Source organism: Artibeus jamaicensis, unplaced genomic scaffold (genome assembly GCF_021234435.1).
Source record: "Artibeus jamaicensis isolate MK-2021 breed Jamaican fruit bat unplaced genomic scaffold, CSHL_Jam_final scaffold_1964, whole genome shotgun sequence".
NCBI classification, from domain to species: domain Eukaryota; kingdom Metazoa; phylum Chordata; class Mammalia; order Chiroptera; family Phyllostomidae; genus Artibeus; species Artibeus jamaicensis.
Window position 1 is genome coordinate 68,440,514 of NW_026522030.1, and position 22,500 is coordinate 68,463,013.

Here is a 22,500-nt window from a genome sequence, read left to right on the forward strand (position 1 = left end):
TAATATATGTTGGTACCAGTACATCCCAGCAGCATAAAATGGCATGACCACAAGTATCAAGAGATATTTCTGTCTGTTTTGTTCATTGCTGTATTTCCAATGTCCAGAAAAAGGCCTCATGCCTTTGTTTTTAAGAATGAACTGAACTAAGGGTCGGGGACATTAAGAATGAGTGGAAATCACCTGCAGTGTTGGTTAAAAATGGAGATTCCTGAATCCCACTCCACTTGGTGTGGGATTAAGGGGATTTTGACACAGGAGTCTGGGGACCACACTTGGGAGAAACACTTACTAAAAATTCTGTGGAGAGAAATAGAAAAAAGATAATTGCTCTTTTTAAAAAGTAACTCTGTACTAGTACAACATTGTAACTGGGTTTATTACCTGTTAATGACATCGAATTATTCTTGAAGGATGTAGTAAGAAGTAATGAAAGCATTATTTTATATGCCACTCTATGCAGGTGTGGGTGGGATCGAAGCAGAAGCTGTCATGCTGGGCCAGCCAATCAGCTTGGTGCTTCCCCAGGTGATCGGCTACAAGTTGACGGGAAACCCCCACCCCCTGGTGACATCCACTGACATCGTGCTCACCATCACCAAGGTAACACATGCTGCCTCTTCTGTGATCTTGGAATCAAGGTGACAAACAGGGAGGAAATACATGGTGGAGTCTCTCTCAGTCTCTGTGTGTCCTGGAAATGCTAGAAAACCATATGTTGATGACCTTAAAATGATTGGGTAAGGGAGGATTCTGTGGCTAAGTGTTAGGTTAATTATGTTCATTTTACTCTTGTATTGCTGTGTGGACCTTTTTCTCTACAATTTTTTAAAAATTATGAAATAGTTCAAATACACAGAAGTGAAAGTGATTTGATATGCCTACTACATAGATTTATCAGATAACATTTTGCCATATTTGTTTCAGAGCTCTCTCTATTTTTTAAGAAATAAAATGTGTTATTTATGGTTTAAGCCATCTTCCCCATTCCTAGAATGGCCACTGTCCTGAGGTTGTAAGAATAATTCCCATTATGCTGTGACTATATTTCCCCCATGTTTTTTCTTTATATGTAAATAACAAACTTTTTATGTGAATAATATTAGACTTATTAAATTCCCTTTTTCCGTATTGTAAGTTGCATTACTATGACAGATTTTTCTCCAAACTGTCAAAAATTATTTTTTCCCTTTTCTTTAGCCCTTTTAGGAAATAAATTTTGTATGTGACTTGCTTGCTTTGCAAAAAAAAAGGTAGTTTTATTTTTGAGCAATTATTAGAAAAGTAATTTCTATATTATCATAAACACAATTTTTTCTGGTTGTATAGGTTGCAGGCTTGAAATATTTGGGATGGACACTATCCTGATAAAGGCCCCCAAAAGTTCCTCTTTGATGTAGTCTTTATGGAATTTAGAATTTGATTTATTTGAACACACTAGCTTATCACAGGTATCTGTGTATTATTCTTCAAATGTGGAATAATATATAAGGCTTGGACACAAAATTTGGCAAAATTTCATGTAACCAGAAGAGCCCATCTCTGTGACTGCCCACAATTCATGGAACTGGCTTCCTGTAGGGACAAGTCAGTCACCAAGGTGCCTGCTCTGGCCAATGGCTGGCTTAAAGAAGATACGGGAATCAGACTGGATATTTTTGTTATATTTGACTAGTACCTGTGTTTAAGAAATTTTTTCCTTATACCCTTGAAAACAACCACTCAGCTAATACAAGTCATAATTTATTTGAGTTAAAAAATTTTTATTTTTACTATTTCTAGTCATTTCCAATTACCTCATTAGAGAGAAAGAGTATTTCCCATTTTTAAAATGTTTTCTTAATATTGTTATTTGTATTCCTGGCATTACTTTTTTTGGAAAAACTATTCTGACATAATTTTAGATTTACAGGAGAATTCATGTAAAAATAATATAGAAAGTTTCTGCTACCTTTCTCCCAGCTTCTCAAAACATTACCTTTCCTCACCATAGCACATCTATCAAAATAAAGATGCTGGCATTGTTATGAATAACACTCACTATTAACTAAACTAGAAACTTCTCCAGTTTTTCTAGTAATATCCCTTTTTTGTTTCAGTATCCAGTGCAGAATACCATGTTATATTTAGTTGGCATTACTTTTTAAGCTTTATTTTTTAAAGTAATCAAAAATACATTGTGTTAACTGATTGTTCCTGTTCACTCACAAAGTTAGTTTATAAGAATTGCAAGATGAGAGTTCTGCATTTTAGACATGGTCTATCAACTTTGTAATCTTTCTGTTCTGCTGCTCAGCACCTCCGCCAGGTTGGGGTAGTTGGTCAATTTGTTGAGTTCTTCGGGCCAGGAGTTGCCCAGTTGTCCATTGCTGACCGAGCTACGATTGCCAACATGTGTCCAGAGTATGGAGCAACTGCTGCCTTTTTCCCAGTTGACGAAGTTAGTATCAAGTACCTGCTGCAGACAGGTAAGCGTAAAATCAGGAAAAGCAGAGGGCCATTCGTAAAATTTTGTAAAACACTGAGAATTGGAGCACTGCCTTCTGTCTCTGGCCCTTAGAGTACACTGGGTCAGATTTACAGATTATTTCCGTTTCTCTGTGGACTCGGACTAATTGTCGGGATTTCAGAAGATGTGAGGTAGGCAGGGTATGGCCGACAGAAAGCTCAGATACTCAGGAAGCCTGATATATATACTCATCTTCTATTAGCACTTATTTGACATGAAACAAGTAATCTTAGTAATGGTTATGACTGTCCTCTGAGCGCCAGGCACTTGGCATGCATTGTTCTTACCCTCTTGACAGATCGATAGGGTAGCCTGATTGATTAATTAACTAATAGGAGAGAAAACTAAAGATAAGAGAGGTGGTAGTAAATATCCAAAGCTAATAAAAGTGGAGCTAGAATCCAAACCTGAGGCCACCTGGCTCCAAACAAGAACAGTGCCCCGTGACATCCCAGGAGGTAAAATGAAAGACTGCATCTGAAGCCATTTCAGAATGTCAGTGGTTCTCTAACTCTGTGAACATGTGTTTAGAAATTTGACTTTAACTTTGAGAACAGTTTTCTGTTTAATTTTTCAAATTTATTTTTAAAATATTAAACATTTATTTAGTCATTCTCAATATCTGGTCTAAGTTCCACAGATTCAGTAGTGAACAAGTCAACAAATAAATACACAACTATTTACAGGACATTGCATTTATAAGATAATGGAGAAGAGATCCTGGGGAACGGGTGAATAGCCTAAGGGTGCCATTTTATACTTGGGAACATCAGCAAAGAGCTCTTGGAAGGGAAACTTGAACTCGTGATGGAGTGGGAGCATGAGCCATGTGACGTGGTGAAGGGGGTGTTTTCCAGGTAGAGGAAACCACACATGCAAAGGCCCAAGAGAGAGATGGGACAGCAGAGGGGCCTGTGTCACTACAGCCCAGGATGGTGGCCACGGGAGGTGAGGTCAGAGGGCGGGCAGGCAGGAGCCAGATTCACACGGGCTCGTAGGCCACAGTGGTCAGTTAGTGCTTTATTCTAGGAAGTCGCTGAGTCATATTAAGCAAGACGGTAACATGAAATAATTTTATTTTTAATACCTGGTTCTATGTGACAAAGATGAAGAAGGCCTTTTATATATCCATATGACTCTTAAAATCGCAACTAAATTATTAAGGAGAAAGGAACAGAGACAAACTTCAGCCTTCTCCTCCATATCCAGCGGTCACTACAGTGGCCAGTGTTTCTTCTGAAATAGAAGTAGTGGGCATCTGAAGTGAGAGCTGGTGCGAATCTCTTAATGAGGTCTCAAAAGAATCTGACAGGCTCCAAGGAAATCCAAACCTCCTTGATTTTCCTGAGGAAAATCTTCACAAAGTAGTTAAAATTGGAATGAAAAAGCTTATTTTAAAGAAGTTTTTATTAAATATAATCACATTGGAATTGATTAATTAATATCTCCCTTGATCTGCAATGCATTTTTAATGAAAAAGATAAAGAAATTAAAGAACAAATAACTGAGGTAATCAACCTAGAGAAGAGAAGGAAGGCATGGTAGGGAGGGGGAAACACATCCAGAGCTCAGATTAGTTTCTGTGGCGCTAAAGGTAGCCACCAACTTCGGTGCTGGATCACTAAGATTTGAAGCATCTGTTAAGTTGAAACAAACATCCCCCGTCAGAGAAGCAGAACACTCTTTCTCATTCCTAAGAGACACACACTTCTGTGTGTCATTGTGATGGGACAGCACGGGACACAGTGAACAGTGGGCTCATCAATAGGTCATGATAAACATGGTAATGAAGCTCAGTCAGTCAGCTTTGATGAGGCCTGTGGAGAAAGCTGATGACCTCTACAATTCATTTAAAGAAATAGGCAAACAAAAATTGCTGATGTATTGTGATAAGGATCAAGCCTTCAAACAGCCTTATTCAACTGACAGAGGAATGGGTGGGCTGTATGTCCATTGGTCATACTTCATGAGTATTATCTCCTACAACCACCGTCTCATGATTAAATTCGAAATGTTCAGGGTCATATTCCTGGTGATAACAGAATCATGAGTTAAGACTTTAGACTTTGGAGTTAAACTCAGGTTCGGATCCTGGTCCTGTCATTTACTGGCTATATTCTATGGGAAAGTTACTTAATCTTCCTGAGCCACCATTTCCTCATCTGTGAATGAGAATAACTGTAATTGTCTCTTAAGGTCGTGATAAAGGATTAAAGATTGAGATAAACATTTAACAGACAGTGCCAAGAACACAGGAAGTTCTCATAGGTGGTAATGTGTGGTGGGAGTCAGGGCAGATCATTATTTTAGTAACAATGTGGAATACTGAGAGTCTGGCCAGTTGAAGGGAGAGGCATAGGTGGGCAGAGGTCTAGGATCCTTCTAACTAAGGAGCATAATGAAGAGAAGGGGGAGTGCTTACAGGTGGGATTAGAATGTAACTGTCTCTTCCTTAGGAACAGCAGATCAGTTAGTAGACCCTAATAAAAAGCAGATCAGCTAGAGTCAGACTGTTAGCCCTGTGCTGTGGTATCTGCAGAGTTATTGTATGTAAGTGAGGTATGTATCATCTGTGTAATTGCTGGTGGAGGCCTTAACTTATAGTCTTTAGCCAGGAAATATTAACATCTATTACTTGTGTCCTCTTAAAATGTCCATGTAGGTCGTGATGAAGAAAAGGTAAAGCACATTAAAAAGTATCTTCAGGCTGTAGGAATGTTTCGGGATTTCAATGACTCCTCTCAGGACCCAGATTTTGCCCAGGTATGAGAGCACCTTCACCAAAAATGTGTTTCCTTTTCCTGGAGGTGTGATTCTAGTTGTGTATGGTTTTTCTTGGGGGATGTACTTGTAGAAAATTAGTTATCACCAAGTCATCTCAGGAGAACAGGACATTCACAAGTTAAGAAGTCAAAAAGATAAGGAACCGTAAACATAACAAAACAATACAAGTTCTTCTGTTCCTCCTGGCCTTTAGGTTGGGTTGGGTGTGCTCCCCTTTTTGAACAACTGATTTGCTCCTCTTATGGAGAAGATCTTGGAAGAAGGATGTCACTAGAAGGGCCAGAGTTATTTCAAGGCGAGGCTCATCGTTCAAGATGAGGAGAGATATGGAGGTGCAAACTTGTCAGTTAGTTCTGATTTATCCGGTGGCCTACCCTTCATTCATTTTCCAGGGTGCACATTGATTCCACATTTTTCTCAGCAGCCAAGACTAGAGGGGGCACTAGAAGTGGGGCCCTCATTCTCTTTCACGTGACATTGAAGGAAATGCTCCATTAACTGAGGCCCATTCCCTGGCACTGATGACTTAACAGCTGCATCCCTCCCAAATCATCTTAGAAAAAGTACAACAGTCTATGTATCATTTCAAAGAAAACGCACCCAGACTGACTTAAACTAAAATAAGATTCTATGAGCCACTTTGCAAAGACAGATGCATGGGAGACACTGGGCAGCAGCTGCCGTGCCCACCCTGGTCTTTCTGAGAGGTGGCAAGGCTAGCTGCCGCCCCTCGTTACTTAAGCAATCATCTTCAGCTTTGGAAGTTCATCCTTTAAGTGTTCAAATGAACACTGACTTTCGTGGTTTTGAATGTGGTGGTTTAGTTTGTTTTTATTGTTACAGTATTTTAAATTCTGTGGCATGGCTTAATGTCAGTTCCACATTCCCTTTTCTTTTGAGGGGATAGGTGGTGGAATTAGATTTGAAAACAGTAGTGCCTTGCTGCAGTGGACCCAAAAGGCCACAGGACAAAGTTGCTGTGTCTGACATGAAAAAGGACTTTGAAAGCTGCCTTGGAGCTAAGGTAAGCACCTGGGGTGGAAATCCTCCCTGACCCTGACCTGTCCCATGCTCGTTTATTTATTTTTTTTAGTGCCCAGGTTTCTTTTTGCTTCACTCAGTGATGCCTCTTCCTGAAGCCTGGCAATGGGGGTGTTCCTTCTCTCTCTTGAAGTCTTTAATGTCTCCCCCATTAGCCAGGAGCCAAACAGCTTCCTGAGAGCATTTGACCATCTATAAACATCATTCAACCACCTTTTTAAAACCATACCTACTTTTCACTTGACTCTCACCTTATTGTTCACTCTACTTGCCCAAGCTTTTCTGACCACTGTACGTTTCTTCATTCCATTCCCTGCCTGCATGTGCCTTCTCCATCTGCACCCCCTGATCTGTCAGCTCCTCCACACATGGCCTCAGGTCTTGGAGCAGAAAATCAACTGTCCTTCATCTGAACCTCCCTGGTACTTGGTCTGAAACCCTGATGGCATTCCATATTCTTTAAGTTATACTTTATACATATATATGTGTTACACTTTATATATATATGTATGTATGTATACACATATATACATATATGTATATATGCAATATATTTATACACATGTATACACATGTGTTTATATAAATACATACATTGTATATACCTATATCTATATGTGTATATGTATATATAGTTTATATGCATGTATGTATACATCTATAAATATGTGTGTGTTTATATATATATATATATAAATAAATACGTATATATATTTTTTTCCTTCTTGTAGCAAGGGTTTAAAGGATTCCAAGTTGCTCCAGACCACCATGGTGACCACAAGACGTTTGTCTATAATAACAGCGAATTCACCCTTACTCATGGCTCTGTGGTCATCGCTGCCATCACTAGCTGCACCAACACCAGCAATCCGTCCGTGATGTTAGGAGCAGGTTAGTGCATTTGAAATCCTCATGACCATGTGGACTTGCGGGTGGAAATATGCCTCAGAGGCTTAACCAAGTTCTGCATGTAGTTCACTGAACCTTGTCTTTTCCAGATGCAGATATTTTTTGGCCCAGAAATGTTTACACAATAAACAGTGTACAAAGAAGAGTATTTAAAGTAGAACACATAGTGCATAGTAGTCTTAAGAATTAACCCATAAAATAACTAGAAGAAAGCATAATGAGATGAATTTCTGGTAAAGCCTAGAATCTTATGGCAGACTTCAGAAGAAAAAAAACTCTTTTTCTGTCACAGACTGTTCTTTGTAAAACCCAACAGGCCTTTTTATACAGTGAGATTTAGTCAGTCTTAGATTTACTGTCAAGTGCACCTGAATTAGGGCACAAAGTCTGATGAAACTCACCTGCCTTTTATGCAGTTCGGGTTAAGTAGTGAACATTTACATACAGAGTTGCAGTAACATGATTTTTTAGTTTCCACATTCTTAAACATCTCCTACAGTTCCTCTTGTGAATCTGTGTCCATAGATCATGGAGTTATAACAGTCCTTTATTTATGACGTGGAGAGTGCATAAGGAAAACCCTCTTTGTTCGGGAATTCATCTGTTGCCAGCTTATGCTGTTTTTGTCTGATGCAAACCAACTTTCCTTAAGACAAGTCACCAGCTTGTCTGTAGCTTTTTTTCTCTTCATCTCTTCCTCCTCATTTCTTTTTTACTTCTGTGACACTTCCTAAGACAGAGCACCCAGTGTCCCTACAGTTGTTGGTATTTGCCAAAAGTCCAATGGGCCAGGAGCTCTTAATCTTCCACTTTAAGAAATTTCTGAGATGGAGCCCTGGCCTGTGTGGCTCAGTTGGTTGGAGCCTCATACCCTAGACCGAAGGGGCATGGGTTCGATTCTAAGCCAGGGCACATACCCAGGTTACAGGTGCCCTATTTTGGGTTCCTCACCAGCCAGTACACGACTCAGAGGGTCCTTCCAGTTATAATATTCATTTAAATAAAGCATAATTAGAAAGTTTCCTTTCCCTCCCCAAATTAAAAAAATATTTTATATATTTATAAACAGTTTTAAGTTTATCTCTTTTAGAAACGCAGACACACAAGCACACATCTTTCTTTCATTTTCATGACTCCATTTGAGTTTACTGCATGCATGTGAATGACTTTGGACCAGTGAGCTTTCGATTTCTGTTAGACGACAGAAAGAGCAGGAAGTACCAGCACAAATGGAGCTCTGTCAGGCAGTGGCAGGAAATGCAGACTGAAAAGTCAATGTCTTTCCAGAACTGTTCCTGGTACCTAGAGTAGACACCTACCCAGAGTAGGTGGCCACCCACACCACACTGTGTCTGTGTTTACCATTTCCCAGGACTGTTAGCAAAGAAAGCTGTGGATGCCGGCCTGACCGTGAAGCCTTACATCAAAACTAGCCTGTCTCCCGGGAGTGGTGTGGTCACCTACTACCTGCGAGAAAGCGGAGTCATGCCTTCTCTGTCTCAGCTTGGGTGAGGGAGAGTTTTCTTTTGCTTTTGCTGTATTATCTTCCACACATTTCAAGGTGACATATCTCGCCGTGCCACCTTGTAACAGATATAAGCTTATCTGATAGTATCTAATTGCATACTCTTTTGTCAGATGATATGTAGACTTGAACCCTTCCATTCCAAGAGTAGAGTCCTCCTGTGGACAGTTGTGCTAATTGTCCATCACACAAGGGTGCCTGTGAAGGACAGAGCAGGGGCTGAGATCGGCCTGTGCTTTGGTGTGGTGTTTACACCCTCTCTCTGCACTGGGCCAGCATTGGTTATGCAGCGAGAGTCTGCCCTTTGGTGTGAAAAGGATTATTTACCATAGCTGAAAATGTTCTCATTTCTTAAGGTAAATGAGTTATTTGTTGCCAGATACAGTTTCTTCAACTCCCCCATTACTGTATTCTTAATTCTGATGATAGAGATTTTATTCATGTGCCTCATAAAAGTCAGAAGTCTTTGGATTTTATAATAAAAATAGTGAATAGAGACAGTGGCCTAACCAAGCATAAGGGGATTTATTGATAATGGAAAAATATAATAAAGACTATATATTTAAAAAATTAAAACTCTAGATCACTCTATTAGACTTTTTTTATAGTTTACTTGAAAAGGAATCTAATGGAATGACCTAGAATGAGTGACTAATATATTAAAATGTTCCCAGGAATGACAGCTGAAGAAGCAGCACTGTACTGAACTTATTTCATGTGCTGTCATCTTCTTTAAATCAGTGGTCTCTAGGAACTATTACCAGCAGAGGAGCTCAGTGGGAATTATCTAATCTCATGCATCTCTTTGGCACCTAGGTTTGATGTGGTGGGCTACGGCTGCATGACCTGCATTGGCAACAGTGGGCCCTTGCCTGAACCTGTGGTAGAAGCCATCACACAGGTAATTACAGAGGGGTCTGCAGGTCTTCAGAGCTGTAGTCTCTTTTCATATTTCTTCAAAATGCTGGTGATCTCAATAAAATTCAAGGAAGCACCGGGATGTGGTTAGATGTGTAGTCTCTGCAGTCAAGCTAAACTTACCAGTTAGACAAGCTTGGGCAAGTTAATTAACCCCTTTTTACCTGAGTTTTCACAACCATAAACTGGAGATGATAATAGTAACTGTTACATAGACTGTGAGCATCAAGATGGGAATGGACATAAAAGATGTAGTGTGGCACCCAGATACACGTGCTCAATAAAGGCAGGTTTTGAATACAGGAGCCTCTGGAATTGTTTGTTAATGGCAATCTGAAAACTGGTTCCAAGTCAGAGAAGTCTTCGTACACATGAATCTGAACTCATTTGCATTGGCTTGACTTTTGCCCCATAAATTCTGTAGTGTTGAGAAATCCTATTTGGTTTGCTTTGTGTGGTTTACAGAATCAATGTAAGTCAGCGTGGCTTGCTTTAGCTTTCAACTTTTAGTCTTTCCCACCTGTTCTTAGGCTCCAAGCAACAAAATAACTAGGATATTGCCTTCTGACCCGCCTGGTACTTTGTCATGAGCAGAAACCAGTGAACACGTCTTTGTATCCTTGACCAAGAGTGTCTCCCACAGGGAGACCCCTGTGTCCTCTCCTATAATAAAGAGGACTCATGAAAGGAAAGCTTAAGGAACCACATCAGGTGATGGGAAAACTTTGGCAAATGGTCTAACATGAGCAGCCTAGGCAGTCTCTTTTCTTTGTGACCTAGTGTTTCTCTTGCCTCACACAGGGAGATCTCGTAGCTGTTGGAGTATTGTCTGGGAACAGGAATTTTGAAGGCCGAGTCCACCCCAATACCCGTGCCAACTATTTAGCCTCTCCACCCTTAGTGATAGCATATGCAATTGCTGGGACCGTCAGGATCGACTTTGAGAAAGAACCATTGGGTAAGATTTTGTTTAGGTGGTTACAATTTTTTTCCAATGAATATGAAAATATTACTGGAAGAAAGTTAATGCTTTCCTTAATGAATAATGAAGACTAGAACTTCCAGAGATAAGATGAGGGGAGTCTTTTCCTTACTCCCCAATGCACAGCTCAAATATCACTGAAATAAATAAGAATTTACTAAAAGGCAAGAAATGACAAAAGGGAAATAAGTACAAAAGGTAATGAACTTAAGGGGAAAAAGGGGGAGGGATTTTGAGGAACAAGTATGAAAGACACAGAGATGAGGACTGGGGTGGGGGGGAATGGGAGGGAGGGGGGAGACCGGGCGGGGGGGGGGGAGAGAAAAAAAATGTACTTGAAAAGTAACTAAATAAAATTTAATATTAAAAAAAAAATAAAATAAAATAAAATAAAAAAGGTAATGGAGATCTTGCTCTTCTGGCTTCTTCTCCAGTTCCTCTCTCTATCTCCTGCTTTAATATAATCATAAGCATATTTTTAATATATGCTTTGTAGGAACACATTCCAGAGAGTTTAACTTCTCAAAATTAAGAGAAAATGATATTTTATGTTCTTTCCTCTGATCTCCATGCTTCCTATCCCCTCCTCAATTCATTCTAAGTAAATTAGGTATTATGAAAACAATGCCCTTTCAATTCACCTTTAGGAAATGATTACTTCAGAGGTATAGATGATCCTCATACATGTGGATTCCATATTTGCAAATTTGCTTATTCACGAAAGTGTATTTAACCCTCAAGTCAATGCTCATCATGCTTCTGTAGCCATTCACAGACATGCCAGAGTGGGGAAAACTGAGTCATTCAACATGTACCTCCTCAGTGAAGTCAGACAAGGTGGTCCTCTGCCTTCTTATTTTAGCTGTCATCCTATAAAGAGGTATCTTGGTCAGGATCTATTTAGTGCCATGTTTTTGCACTTTTGTGCTTTTTGATGGTGATTTCACTGTTTAAAATGGCCTCCAGTGCTAAAGTGCTATCTAGTGTTCCTAAGCCCAGTAAACCCATGATGTGTCATGTGCTAAATAGACTACATTTGGGCATAAGTAATAGTGCTGTTGACAGTGAGTTCAGTGGTAATAGATCAACAATATATATTAAATAAGATGTCTAGAAGCAGACGCACACACAAAACAAGGTTATATATTGATCAGTTGGCAAAAATGTGACCACAGGCTCTCAGACACCTAACCCTATATTTCCTCTGGGTCAGTGATTCAGTATTCACTACAGCACTGTTTACACGAACTCTGTAGAACAAAACTACCACAAAGAACCAGACCTGACTGTGTGTAATAATGGAAAGGGGGCATTGAATTGTGTGTTTCTTATGCATAAACATTTTATTCCCCAGGGGTAAATGCAAAGGGACAACAGGTGTTTCTGAAAGATATCTGGCCAAGTAGAGAGGAGATCCAGGCGGTGGAATGGAAGTACGTCATCCCTGGGATGTTTAAGGAGGTCTATCAGAAAATAGAGGTGAGGTGCCACCTGCCCCCAAGAATCTAAGGGAAAGCGGTTCCTTTGTGTCATCTCTGCAGACCTTGAGGCTAATGGGGGTATGAAGTACAGAAAGGAAGGTGGTTTGTTACTCCCTCTTCAGAGAACCAGGGAAGTGGTTCTCAGTCACTCTTCTCCTGTGACTCACATCTCTACGAACTCCCCACTCCCCACATGCTTCCAGAGTCAGGCAAGTGGATAACAGCCTCAAGGAGAAAGGCCTCAGGTTGTGTGTGATTCCTGGACAGCTCTCCTTGACTCTCCTTTTCTCAGACACCCTGGGATGTTGTGTCAACTGTGGTTGAGGCCCACCCCCACCCCCATGTCACTACCATGTGTCACTGAGGTAGAGTCATTTGGTGAAGTGAACCTCTAATAATTATTTGGAAGCTTAAAATTAAAGAAATAATTAAAAAATAAACAGATAAAAACTGCTCAATAGAAAGCACCAAACTACTTAAATAAATAAAACCTTTGTGCACTTTACAAATAGGGATAAAAGGTAGGGGACTCAGTATTATTTTCTGAGACCCTTGGATGTTCTTCCTTTCCCTATTTTCTGGGTTAGGCTGACCCAAGGGCTGCTGACAAAGGCTTGGGTTTGAAATAAGAGAGCAGACTGTGGAGAGGGCTGAAACAGGGATCATGTTCTTGCACTGTGCCCTCCCCCAAGCGGCTCACTGAAAAATAGTCTGAGGGAGCTTTCCGGGCATTGGACTAAATGCATTTATTCAAAGGCTGAGTTAACGGACCCATGGAGAGAATTCAACCTGTTTTTATTCAAAGCAGCTGTCACTTGCTCTCCAATGACCATAGGACTCAGAAGTCTACTTCTCCAAACCTTCCGAGAGGAAATAATTCCCCCTTTGGTACAAATCTGGAGTGTTATTTCTTAAGTTATACATGTAAGCATATGGATTAGTTATCTAGTACTGTAAAACAAATTACCCCAAAACTTAGTGGGTTAAAAGAGCAAGCATTTATTATCTCTCAGTTTCTGTGGATCAAAGTGTGGCTTAACTGGGTGTGTGTGCCATCACAAGGCTTCAGGCAAGGTGTCATCTGGGCTGCAGCTCATCTGAAGGCTCAGCTGGGGAAAAGGCACTTCTAAGGGCACTCACCTACATGGCTGTTAGCAGGATAAAGTGCCCCGCAGGCTGTTGGACCAAGGACCTCAGCTCCTGCATGACCACCAGCCAGAGGCCTCTCTCCATGTGTTGCTAGGGAACCTCTTTACAGTTTTCAGCAGAGTAGCTGGCTTCCATCAGGGGAAGCAAGAGAGGGTGAGAGCCACAAAAGGCAGAGTCTCTTTATTACCAAATCTTAGAAATGAGTCACACTAGGCTCAGCCCACACTCAGCAGAAGGGGCTGGGGCTCCCTTTAGAGAGTAGATCCCAGGAGTGGGGTCCTTGGCTGCCTGTCACAGTGTTTATATATTTTTAAGTTAGTTAGCATGGTATTATCTTAGGATAAAGGAACTCTTTTGTACAACTAGAATGTTTTTATTGTATGCTTAGCTTGAATATATGTTTTATGTTTGCATATTGTTTTCCTTGGAATCGAATGTCATTAGACTTTCTTTCTCTCTATTTTTTGAAGACTGTGAATGAAAGCTGGAATGCCTTAGCAGCCCCATCAGATAAGCTGTATTACTGGAATCCCAAATCTACATACATTAAGTCACCACCATTTTTTGAAAACCTGGTATGACGTTTTATTTTTAACAAAACGAATTCTTCCAAAGGTTTCTTTCCCTATAACATCTACTTTTTTTTTAATCCCATACCCTCAGTTTAACTTGTTTTATTAAAACTTCTACAAACCCAAGTGAATACTACTGGGGCAAGTTTTGGGAAGTTGGGACAGTTGGCTGTGGTGAGCCTACAGTTTCTCTGTCCCAGGGTCGTGTGTGGCTGTGTAGAGACACCCTGGTGATCAAGGGCCACCTGGACATAGACTTGGTGAAGTCTGAGACTGTTGTAGGAGAATGCCCCCAGAGTCAGCCGCCTCAGCCTTATGCCCATCCAGACAAGGGAGGCGTTCCTTGAAACTGCTGACCAGGGAGTCTGTGCCCCCCAGTATATCCCTGTGGGAAGGGGATGGGAGGGGAATTCAGAATCCCACTGTCCCCAGCCTCTAGGGAGTTCTGTGGATATGAAGAAAGAGAATGTCATTTGCAGTTGCATCCCTGCTGCTTTTTGAGGGAACAGTGCCAATACTTTTCCTTCCCTTCAAGGGTAAGATGTAAGTGTTTTGAGTAAATTCATTTTACTTTTTAAAGCACTCCTGATAAAACTGAAAACGAACCCTAAAATTTTTTATGCATTGATGTGGGGCGGTCATCTGGTTCAGGTCCATGGACCACTACTGTCACGACTCCCCTCGTGACTTGTTGGAGACGCCTGGGCAAACACTAACTTCTTGTGTTCTGTGCTAGACTTTAGAGCTTCAGCCCCCTAAATCTATTGTGGATGCCTATGTGCTGTTAAATTTGGGAGATTCAGTAACAACTGACCACATCTCTCCAGCTGGAAATATTGCAAGAAACAGCCCTGCAGCTCGCTACTTAACTAGCAGAGGGTAAGTGTGACTGAAGTGAGGACTAAAGGAAAACATGGAGTGACTAGACCAGCATTTCCCTTTCGCCTAGTCTCTTCGGAATCAGACTGTGCTTTTTCACTGAACCCTGTGGCTTGAAAACCAGCCTTTCTGTTTGCTGCTTCGAGGCTTCCATGAAAGAATCCGTTAGCACGTGAACCTCCATCAGGGTCGTTCAGTCTGATGGGACAGTCTTTGGGACAGTCTTTGCCGTCCCTTAGAGAGTGAATGTACTGTCCCTGAGAAAGGGACAGTCTTTGAGCAAGTGTTGTACTCATGAGGCTCAACTGCCATCTCTGCCCCCAGCTTGCCTAATAGTTAAAGTACAGGTTTTTGTCCTGAACCTGCGGCGGAGATGGGTGCACCTGAACCTCAGAGCGCAGGCACGTAACCCGAAGTGTGTTGCCATTCCTGGTGCAAAGCAGATGCCTTCTCCACAGAGAACCGCTTTGAGTTGGCAGTTGCACATTTACCCCTCAGTCCTTCAGTCAAGTTTGGGCTTTAATAGGTGTATATACCAATGTTACCTACTGGTCTAGTATACCCATACGGATTGAAGTCAGTCCCAAATGCAACTTTCCATGAGAATTACCTGTGACATAAAAATTCCTGGCTCCCAACCCCACTTCCCAAATCAGCTTCCTCAGAGATGGGACCCAGAGCCAATTTGAGGAACAAAATCCTACACGGGGTTTTTCAGGGGGCGGGGGTGGATTGATAATTATTGACCTTTTTTGAGACATGGATTCTTTAGGAAATTGAATGAAAGTAAATATAGTACCTTTCCAGAAAAATGTACATATTCACATTTTGGAAATAATTTCATTTGCTCTGGAAATCCCCTTAAAAATTCTCTCAGTCCTCAAATTAGCTATAACCTTTAAATCACATTAACACTCACACACATTTCCTAGCATTTTAAGAAACAGCCCAGTGAACTGGTGACTTTGTTCACTGTAAAATGTTATTCCTCACATTCCGAAGTTCCCTTTCATTGGGGCCGCTTACAAGATTTTTCTCTGGTTTCGGGACCAGGAGAAATGGTGGTTCTGCCTCTTTAGCATTGTTCTTATTTGTAGCTTCTGACATTGTGAATCAGGTTGCCAGTTGTGTGTCTTCCTGTTCGATTGGCTTCCCTTACCTCCTAACTCAGGTACAGATTTGAACCTCCAGGTTAGTTTAGGAGACGCATTTTCTTCCCCCCACTGTTGGCTCCACCAAATCGGCTTCCCCTAATTATTGTCTTTACTTTCTTTTTCTTGCCCATTTTAAATTTTTTTTGTGAAATTTTATAGGCTACCTTACTGAATAAATAAATAAAATGAATAGCCTTATTAGAGCTCCTCCTGCTTTATCTCCCCAGATTTACGAGATGGCAGGTAGACCCTGGGAGAAGGTTGAATTCCCCCAACTCTTCCCTCACACTCTGCCCTCCATCGAAACTATGGCAACAGTTTTTCTGCCTTAAAGAACAATGCTTGGTAGATTAGAATAATAGTGAGGTTTATGTTTTTTCTTTCTTGATATAAGCTAAGTTTACTCTTAGCTTGTACACTAAACTTGCTTGTCTCCTGCTTGTCTTATTAGCCTGACTCCACGGGAATTCAACTCCTACGGTTCCCGCCGAGGTAATGATGCCATCATGGTACGTGGGACGTTTGCCAACATTCGCTTATTAAACAAATTTTTGAACAAGCAGGCACCACAGACTATACATCTGCCTTCGGGAGAAATTGTAAGTATGACGTCTTCTGCTTCCTTGAGAAGCCAGCGTTTGTCAGGCTCTGGGTCCATGTGCTCACCTTCCTTTTGGCCTTACTTTTTCTGTGCAGCCCCATCCGTCCTCTTGCTGCCTGTGGTCCCTCTTGCCAAGAGTCCATGTACATAGAGCTCATCACTGATGGGGATGCCCTTTAAACTGTGAATCCTCCTCTTCCTGCTTACAGATTCTGCTTCGTGGTTTAACTAAATATAGTTCCCTGGGAGTTGAGCTTCAAAAGCCTCTGATTGAAATGCTCTGTGTTCATAGTATTTAAGAGGGAAATTCCAGGTTAAGGTAGAGAATATTTATCAAAAAGCGCCATTTTATTTCTTTATTAGCATTTAATTTAATTCACCATACCACTAGGAAAAGAAGGAATATAGAGGCTGGTAGATGCCTGCTTGGGTCCTAAAGGGAACCACTTGGATGGCATATTACTGCTGGAATTGTTTTGGTGGGAGGCATGTGAGAAGTCAGGAAAGCCTGCACTTTGAGTAAGATAAGCCTAGGCTCAAGTCCCAGCTCCACCTCAGACCAGCTCTGGAGCCCACATCAGTTTATTTCCCTCTGTGATTCTCATTTTCTTACCTGGGAAGTAGAAATAATATCTACCTTGTTAAGTTCTGAGGCTAAACTTAAATGGAATGACATGTGGAATAACCAGGCCCACTAGCCTGTCTCTGCACGCTGTGCCTCAACTGCATCTGTAGTACCTGCCTTTTCTCTTCCTCAGCTTGATGTGTTCGATGCTGCTGAGAGGTACAAGCAGGCAGGCCTTCCCCTGATCATTCTGGCCGGCAAAGAGTATGGCTCGGGCAGCTCCCGGGACTGGGCAGCCAAGGGCCCTTTCCTCCTGGTGAGTATGACATAGGGACGTCCCAGCAGGCAGCTGCCCTTTTGGACCAGAAGGGAAGCTGGGAAGGGGTCTAGGAATCAATTCTGGTGCTGTACGTTCCTCTCCTGCTTCGTGGCGGATCTTGCTTCACTTCTCTTAGTGAAGGGTAGTCTAGAGTTGAACTTGTTCCCTCAGGTGAGATATATTGTGGGAACCAGGGATCCTTGCGGGTGTCAGTAGAACAGCTGCAGGGGAGGGTCTGTGCAGTCTCTGAAATTATATCCAAAATCTTGTGTGTCATTTCATTTTTTTTAATCCTCAACCAAGCATATGTTTTTTATTGATTTTTTAGACAGAGGAAGGGAGATAGAGAGAAAGATTGATGTGAGAGAGAAATTGGTTCTCCTGTTTGTGCCCCACCTGGGGACCCCCCAACCTAGGTATGTGCCCTGACCGGGGATCAAACCATCAACCTTTCATTGTATGGGAGGACACTGCACCCAACTTAGCCACCCGGCCAGGGCTGCTTGTCTTTTTTTATGCAGAAAAAAATTCATGGTTTTCATAATGTTCCCAGAGGTTGAGGACCCAAAATTTATTTAAGGCCATTGTCCCAGGTGAACTTCAGCATTAAGCCAGGGCTGCTGCGACTGAATTGTCTTCCAGGTTCATGGAAGGGAAAAGGTAAAGAGCCTGAGCTTTGTTTGGATCAACTCAGGGAAAATACTTTCTGTTACTGCTTTTCACTCATTGCCTGTGAAAACCTGCTTATAGACTCATTAGAGAAGGATGCTCTCCCTATAGGCAGTTAGGACGCTCTTTAGACCCTTCAGCCGTTTCAGGGCTTGACCTGCTGGGGGTCCCCTCCTGGAAGGGGCACACGGGCAACAGAGAGCTCGCAGCGCTTGAGCACTTGCTTGCCCTGAAGACAGAGAAGAGTTCTGCTGCCGGGCTTTAATCCTCAGGGTACAGTAAAATGGCTTAGCTGATGCCAGTTTAAATAACGTGTAGCTGGAGCCATTTAGTGCATTTGGGAAACACTAAATAAATGCCCTCTAGGCACAAGTACAGCAGAAAACGTTACTGTGTGGCAGGCAGCTCCCCAGGTGTCCAGGCTTCTGAAAGTCTTTGAATATCACACCCCTATTATTTTGTTTTTTTAATCAGTCGTTTTTCTCTGTAGGGAAAAAAAGAAAAGATATTCTCTGATCACTTGGTAATATATCAGGGGCCTGCTTGTTTTAAAAACTGCTGAAACGAACCAGAGAAAAGAAGGAAGGGAGTTTAGGAAGGGTGCTGGGCACGGACAGCCACAATGGGAGCAGCGAGCAGCTGGGTGGGGAACTGTAAGACCTGTGGGGGACGGGGGCTGGCACCCCGGAGGCGCTCCAGAGTCCAGACTTGTCCACAGAGCTGCTGAGTCCTGGCTGTCCAGACAGCATGTACTTCGTTCTCTAGCTGCCCAGTCAGGGCCACTGAGCCTTCTTCAGCTGAACTTGCTCAGAGAAGGTTGGACAGTTGTGGTCTGTGGCATCCGCAGCCCTGCACAGCCATTTATACACCTGTAAGGTTTATAAAACACCTGTGCCTGGATCTCATCCCCAGGGATTGTGGTTTAGCAGGTAAGGAAAAAGGCCCAGATGTCAGGATTTTAAAAACTTCCCCAGAAGCTCTTACATATGCAGCAAAAGTTGAGAAGCACTGCTGAATTAACTGTCTTCCTCCCGCCCCACGCTCTCTGCATAAGATTCTGATGCAGTAGATCTGGGTAGTGCTCAAGAATCTACATTTTTAATAAGCTCCCTGAGTGACCCTGATGCAGGGGGTCTTAAAAGTACCCTAGATATCAAGAGACCTTTTAGGGATACCTAAGTATCTTATTACAGTTAACTAATATTTGAGAATGAGGTGTCTTAGATAATCCAATATCCTGGTTTATTGATCATTGCTGTGTATCGTTAGTTATAGGTAACTAATAAAATGTGCATTATAGGAAGCTTAATATCAATGTTATATTCAATACAATTTGATGTCTGGAATAGGAAGTAGAAAAGCAGTGCATAGTAGAAATCACTTACTTTCTTTATAGTGTGTTCTGTAAGTTGCTTTTTGATTAAATCTCCCATGTCCACCAATGCATCTACAATAATGGAAGAATCGAAAGGAAAAAAATGAATTTTCTTTTTTTTAGATTTTATTTATTTATTTTTATACAGAGAGGAAGGGAAGGAGAGAGGGGGAGAAACATCAGTGTGCAGTTGCCTCTCACATGCCCCCAGCTGAGGACTTGGCCCGCCACCCAGACTTGTGCCCTGACTGGGAATTGAACAGGCAATATTTTGGTTCGCAGGCCAGCGTTCAATCCACTGAGCCTTGTCGTTCAGCAGAAATGAATTTTCTTTATGTTGTTTTGTGATATGGCTTTCAGTTACAATGGAATTTGCTAAGAGGCATCACATACTGGTGTGTGTGGCCAGGCTGCATGGGTTCAAAATACCAGATATACCCCCGACTGCTTGGGTAAGGCTGACAGTAGTAGCATCTACCTCCCAGGGTGGGTGGAAGGAGAATGAGAAAAATCATTTAAGTGCTTACACAGTGCCTGTACTTTGTAGGCCATCATTTAACACTGACTACTGTGTTAATTATGGGTAGGGAGTAACATTTTATATAAACGATTAATTGGTACTTATAAAGAATTTAGGTGTGAGAAGAGTTTTTGACTTAAGAAGACTTTTGTGAAGTTTCTGTATAACTAAGGAAAAATTGGAACTGTGTCCAAACTCTCTCTTGGCTCATCAGGGAATCAAAGCTGTCTTGGCTGAGAGTTACGAGCGCATTCACCGCAGTAACTTGGTCGGCATGGGCGTGATCCCCCTTGAATACCTCCCTGGGGAGACTGCAGACACCCTGGGACTCACAGGGCAGGAACGGTACACCATCAGCATCCCAGGAAACCTCAAACCACGAATGGAAGTCCAGGTCAAGGTAAGCCAGGCTCCTCTGTGCCAGGGCCAACTAAAAGGAACGCTGAGTTTGTAATTAATCCTGTTAGAAGGAAAGCAGTGGGATTTGGAAGAAGAAAAACAAAGAAAACAGTAGGACTGCATTAGACTTAAGAGTTCTATGTTTTTACCTGCCTTCACAACATATTATATATTTCTATTTATTCATAGTTATCATTATTTCCATTCTTACCTCCAAGCTTTCTCCCATTCTTGCCAATCTCCGTTAACCCAGACAATACTGGTGAAAGCTCAGGGATGGGACCTTACCTAAAAAACACCTTTTTCTTATAATAATGTGAACAACGGACACACTCTCCCTAGATGAGGTAAGGATGAAGCACCCAGCACAGGTCCTGGGGGGATTTAGAATCCCAGGCAGCAGCAGCTGCTACAGTCTGTGTCCCAGGGTGAGCAGCTGGGCCAGCTGCCTACAGGACAACCTTGATGAAACCTCCGCTGACCTGACACACTTCTATTCGAAGTGGTCTCCATCCCAAAGGTCACCAGTGACTGCTGCCCAGGGAGGCCATTTCTAACTCTCAGATATCTTTCACTCTCATCATTTATATTCTGCAGTACTTTCCTATGCAGATGAATCTGTGGGGAAACTTGTTAAAATGTAGCTTCCGATTCAGGGGATCTGGTCTGGGAGCAGAGACTGTTCCCAGGAGCTGCTGGAGGTATAGTGTGTGGATTGCATGGAGTGCCCTACCTGAGAGCAGGCTGGGCACCAGCTCCTCCTGACTGAGTTGTCTCACTTCCTCCCTCAGCGATTCTTCTTTGCTTCTTTGTCCTTGCAGCTGGATACTGGGAAGACCTTCCAGGCCGTCATGAGGTTTGACACCGATGTGGAGGTCACTTATTTCCGCAACGGGGGCATCCTGAACTACATGATCCGCAAGATGGCCAAGTAGGCCTTCAGTTCTTAGAAGACCTGTGCTGACAACTGCATACAGGGAGGGTGTGCAGCGCCGCCAGCCTGCCGAGCCCCTGGTGCAGAAGCATCCCCCAGCCTCCACACAGGTGCTGCCTTGCAGACGGAGCACATGAGCACTGGCGTTCTAGTGCCATTCCTCCAGGCACAAAATCAGCAGTTTCTACATTCTTTATTTTTATTAATCTTTTTGTCTTTTTTCTAGAATTTGAAAACTAGCATAGTAGGAATATCAGTAGTGCCAGAAAGAAGTGAGCTTGTCTTTAAATTTACTGATCACAGAATGTTGATTTTTTTACTCTTAGCCTGTTAATGTTCATCTGAACATATATAAGTCTTCCCAGAAGGTATTTCATGTCCCCTTTGGTGTCCATCTGTTCTCCACAACTCAGTGAAACCTTTCCCCTGGGGGCCTTTTGCTGTTACACTAGTGTTAACTGACAAGGGTAGATAGGAACTTCTGCATACGTCAGATCACACCGGTGACTGCAATTCTCCCTGCCCCCGTCCTTTGGAGTGAATGATCCAGACACCTGTGGACAAGTCAGATGTTGAAACTTTTCATTATTTACCTTTTGATGGGTCAACATTAAAGAAGTGTGAAGTTGTCTTTTACTATCTTCAAAATTTTCCCCCAGAAATGTTTTTCACTTGTCAATAAGATAACTTTGTTTAGAGATGGTTTTGGAAAGAGACACAGAATATTTCTAATTTGAATAAACTTAATTCTATTTTCAAGGAAAACTTCTTGACTTTTTTTCTGGGGTGGGCAAATTGAATTCTGCTGTGTGTGTGTGTGTGTGTGTGTGTGTGTGTGTGTGTGTGTGTGTGTGTGTTTGGCTATAGTTTTGGGCTGTTTAGAGCAGAGTGAAGCTCAAACTTTAGCTTCCTGAAGGCTGGATGACCTTCAAGTTCTGTTTTTATACTCACATCAGTGTTCCGCAAATAACATGGAAATGCTGGGGAGTCAACATGTTGTTTGGCCTATTTGAAAGCAAAGAGGTAACAGGCACTAACGTAACTATAGTAAGCAGATCATAACTTTTTCGTTTTTGTGTCCTATAGTTTATCTGCTCATTTTCATCACTGAAGTTGTTTCATGGCACACATCTCTTAGTCTGCTCTGGCTGCCATAGCAAGACACCATAGATGAGGTCTATGGTGTCTCAGACATCAAAAGTTTGTTTACTCACA

General features: G+C 42.0%; 1 protein-coding gene across 1 annotated transcript in view; it reads left to right on the plus strand.

Annotated features, from left to right (window-relative positions):
- ACO1 (aconitase 1) overlaps nucleotides 1–22,042 on the plus strand; it is a 63,096-nt gene extending 41,054 nt beyond the window's left edge. Inside the window, exons 7-21 of the mRNA XM_037135044.2 lie at nucleotides 464–603; nucleotides 2,297–2,468; nucleotides 5,172–5,272; nucleotides 6,201–6,317; nucleotides 7,066–7,225; nucleotides 8,616–8,751; nucleotides 9,585–9,669; nucleotides 10,488–10,644; nucleotides 12,023–12,147; nucleotides 13,769–13,873; nucleotides 14,607–14,749; nucleotides 16,355–16,502; nucleotides 17,263–17,385; nucleotides 20,167–20,352; nucleotides 21,173–22,042. Coding sequence (XP_036990939.2) covers nucleotides 464–603; nucleotides 2,297–2,468; nucleotides 5,172–5,272; nucleotides 6,201–6,317; nucleotides 7,066–7,225; nucleotides 8,616–8,751; nucleotides 9,585–9,669; nucleotides 10,488–10,644; nucleotides 12,023–12,147; nucleotides 13,769–13,873; nucleotides 14,607–14,749; nucleotides 16,355–16,502; nucleotides 17,263–17,385; nucleotides 20,167–20,352; nucleotides 21,173–21,286 — 2,012 coding nt within the window. The 3' untranslated portion in view covers nucleotides 21,287–22,042. The remainder of the gene's footprint in view (nucleotides 1–463; nucleotides 604–2,296; nucleotides 2,469–5,171; nucleotides 5,273–6,200; nucleotides 6,318–7,065; nucleotides 7,226–8,615; nucleotides 8,752–9,584; nucleotides 9,670–10,487; nucleotides 10,645–12,022; nucleotides 12,148–13,768; nucleotides 13,874–14,606; nucleotides 14,750–16,354; nucleotides 16,503–17,262; nucleotides 17,386–20,166; nucleotides 20,353–21,172) is intronic.
- Nucleotides 22,043–22,500: the final 458 nt, after the last annotated feature.